This window comes from Atta colombica, unplaced genomic scaffold, assembly GCF_001594045.1.
Source record: "Atta colombica isolate Treedump-2 unplaced genomic scaffold, Acol1.0 scaffold96, whole genome shotgun sequence".
Classification (NCBI taxonomy): domain Eukaryota; kingdom Metazoa; phylum Arthropoda; class Insecta; order Hymenoptera; family Formicidae; genus Atta; species Atta colombica.
Window position 1 is genome coordinate 1,146,367 of NW_017259590.1, and position 3,166 is coordinate 1,149,532.

Sequence of the window (3,166 nt, forward strand, 5' to 3'; positions counted from 1 at the left end):
ATATATATATATATAAAATAAATTGCTAGAATAATCATATTTGTTTTAGGCACAAGATGAGATTTGCGATACAAATATCATATTGACTGAATTACAATCTACTACAGATATCATGTCTGTACTTCGAAAAATTGAAGGTCCTTATTGTTTAGTATATTATAAAAAATCGAGCAATACCTTATACTTTGGACGAGATATTATCGGACGACACAGTTTACTTTTAAAAGTAGATAATAAAAGTAATTCATTAACTTTAACTTCGGTTGCAAATAAAAACATAAGAGGAATTGTAGAAGTACCGGCTATAGGTATCTTTGTAATGAATTTAAATATGTCACAGATAAATTTAGCATGTTATCCATGGAAAGAACCTGATTTGAAGTTTACGGATGTTATTGAAGTATTAGAAACAAATTTAAATGTAGATATTGATATTAAAGAAACTATATTGAATACTTGTTCGTCAGTACTGGCGAATTTGCATCTGCATCCAGATCCAAAGGATGTGGAATATCTAGAAAATGTACCATGTAGCAAAGATTTTAATGAGATATTGCAATATCTGTTGAAAAATCAGGAGGTAAATGAAAGAGTCGAATGTTTGATGGAATTGTTACATCAGTCTGTGAAAATCAGAATAAAAAAGAAACCAAATTATTGCAAGGAATGCATAAAATTAATATTAAACGGCGGAAATGTTACTTGTGCTCATTCCAAAATTGGTGTATTGTTTTCTGGTGGCCTAGACTCTGCAATTTTAGCAGCAATTGCTCACAAATACGTTCCAGAAGATGAAAGTATCGATCTCATTAATGTGGCATTTGAAAGACTGGGAAGCAAAAATCAGAGCATGAGTCATACGAACAATGAAAAGGGGAATATAATGCAGAAATATGATGTGCCAGACAGAAAAACGGGACGACAAACATATTCCGAATTGTTACAAATTTATCCCAACAGGAAATGGAATTTTATAGAAGTACAGTGTCTATGTTTGAAATATTTCTCTCAAAATCTTTTCGAAAAAAGAAAAAAATAGAAAAAACTCGTGGAATCATTTTTCTTATTACAATGTTTATTTCAGTGTAACATCACACAAATGGAATTGCAACTGTATCGCGCATCACGAATTTGTGATTTATTGCATCCATTGTGTACAATTCTGGATGAGAGTCTAGGATGTGCTATGTGGTTTGCAAGTCGAGCAAAAGGTGTCCTCTACCCAGCCAATGAAATATACGAATCGCCATGCAGGATATTACTTTTAGGCATAGGGGCAGACGAATTATTTGGTGGATACATGAGACATAGAACTATATTGAAGCATAAAGGATGGGATGCGCTGATACAAGAACTAAATGTCGAATTGACTAGGATTTCTGAAAGAAATTTAGGTCGAGATGACCGAATTGTTTCTGATCATGGGAAACAATCCCGTTTGCCATATCTCGACGAAAATCTGGTGAAATATGTGCAGCATATAAAACCATGGGACAGGTAAATTTAAATGGTGATAAGCAATTTATGGGTTACTACAAATGAATATGTATAATTATTGATAGATGTTATCCGACTGAAAAAATGCCAAGTGGATTGGGAGATAAATTACTGTTACGTTTGTTAGCCTGCAAAATTGGTTTTCAATGTACGGCTAACTTTCCTAAAAGAGCTTTCCAATTTGGATCACGAATTGCAAATGGTAAAGAAAATGGTAATGATGTATCAAATAGATTATAAAACGTAAGTAATATTATTAACGCAAATTTTATTAATCTACTACAGTTACTATTATTTTCAAATTGAATAAAAAGAGATGATTTCTGCTGTGTTGCAGTCACAACTATCCTACTGCTAATAATTTTAATGATACGTGCGTGTGTTGAGCTTTCATAATTTTATATATATATATATATATTGTAAATAAATTAATTGATACCTATACATAATTATATTATTTAATATATCTATTATAGTGTATCTCATGGATCATCTACAATGGAAGTAATATTGAATAATAAGCAGTAAGATCGTCATCGTGATTCACATTTTGATTTTTTAATTTTTATTTTGATTATATTTTTTATTACTTATTACATACTATATTCTTTTATTTTCACTGTTATTATTCAAATAAATGTTTATAAGATAAATCATTTTATAAATATATATTCCAGCAACTTTATATTAAATAAAATATAATAAATTATTAATATTGATGATAGTATGATTATTTTATCTCAAACCATATCACATCTTTTCTGTGGCAAGTCAAACTGCGCGTAATTTGTTATGAGACTGATCGATAATCGTAAATCATAAATAAGGATATATCAAATATTTAGTTCGCACCAATTTGATACGTGTACTAATCAATTTAACGGTGTAAAAAGATCTATATTGTTTTCAATACTAATGTAATAATAGTATTTATATACTATTACTATTAAATAATATTACCCGCGTGTAATATTATTTAATATTAAGTAATATTTTATAGGCATACTTTTAGAATATTATATGTAACATTTTAATAACATTTTATATAATTATTACATAATATTTCTGAAATACATATACTTTTATGCACTTTTATATCTACTGACATTTCAATAACAAATACCTATATTAGACTAAAAAATTAATTGTACAGTATTTCTTTAGGTTCGTAAACTATTTACAAAAAATTTGTTTATATATTTTACAGCTTTATTTTCCAAACAAAGTACATTTATACAGATACATAAATTTGAAAATAACTGTGTTTTGCATTAAGATGGAGGCAAGTTTGCAGTACTTTATAGGTAAATCTAGTAACTTTATTAGAGAGTCACTAATCCTGCCACTCCTGCCAGTTGAATTAAGAACGATTCAACGTCAGATTCACATCGGTCAGATCAGGTGAGACAGTGAAAAGCGTGTATCAAAAAAAGTTGATTAATTTTAGGTTTAAGTCTCTTTGTTCTCTTAATTATTAAATAAAATACGTTATTTAAATAAGATCCAGAAAAGATCTAATGAATTTAATATTTAATATTGAAAAAAATAATTGTTTTAAAATAATACTTATTTGGATAGAAATTAATAGGTTAATGATTATTTATGACGATTGATTAACCTCAATATCGTATAAATCTTTCATGCATACATATATATATATATATATATA

At 28.1% G+C, this 3,166-nt stretch overlaps 1 protein-coding gene across 2 annotated transcripts in view; it reads left to right on the forward strand.

The window, feature by feature from the left end:
- LOC108693637 (asparagine synthetase domain-containing protein 1) overlaps window positions 1-2,212 on the forward strand; it is a 3,948-nt gene extending 1,736 nt beyond the window's left edge. For both annotated transcript variants that reach the window (XM_018202676.1, XM_018202675.1), the window contains 4 exons: window positions 50-979; window positions 1,085-1,497; window positions 1,563-1,740; window positions 1,974-2,212. In XM_018202676.1, coding sequence (XP_018058165.1) covers window positions 50-979; window positions 1,085-1,497; window positions 1,563-1,737 — 1,518 coding nt within the window. In that variant the 3' untranslated portion in view covers window positions 1,738-1,740; window positions 1,974-2,212. The remainder of the gene's footprint in view (window positions 1-49; window positions 980-1,084; window positions 1,498-1,562; window positions 1,741-1,973) is intronic.
- The last annotated feature ends 954 nt before the right edge of the window (window positions 2,213-3,166 follow it).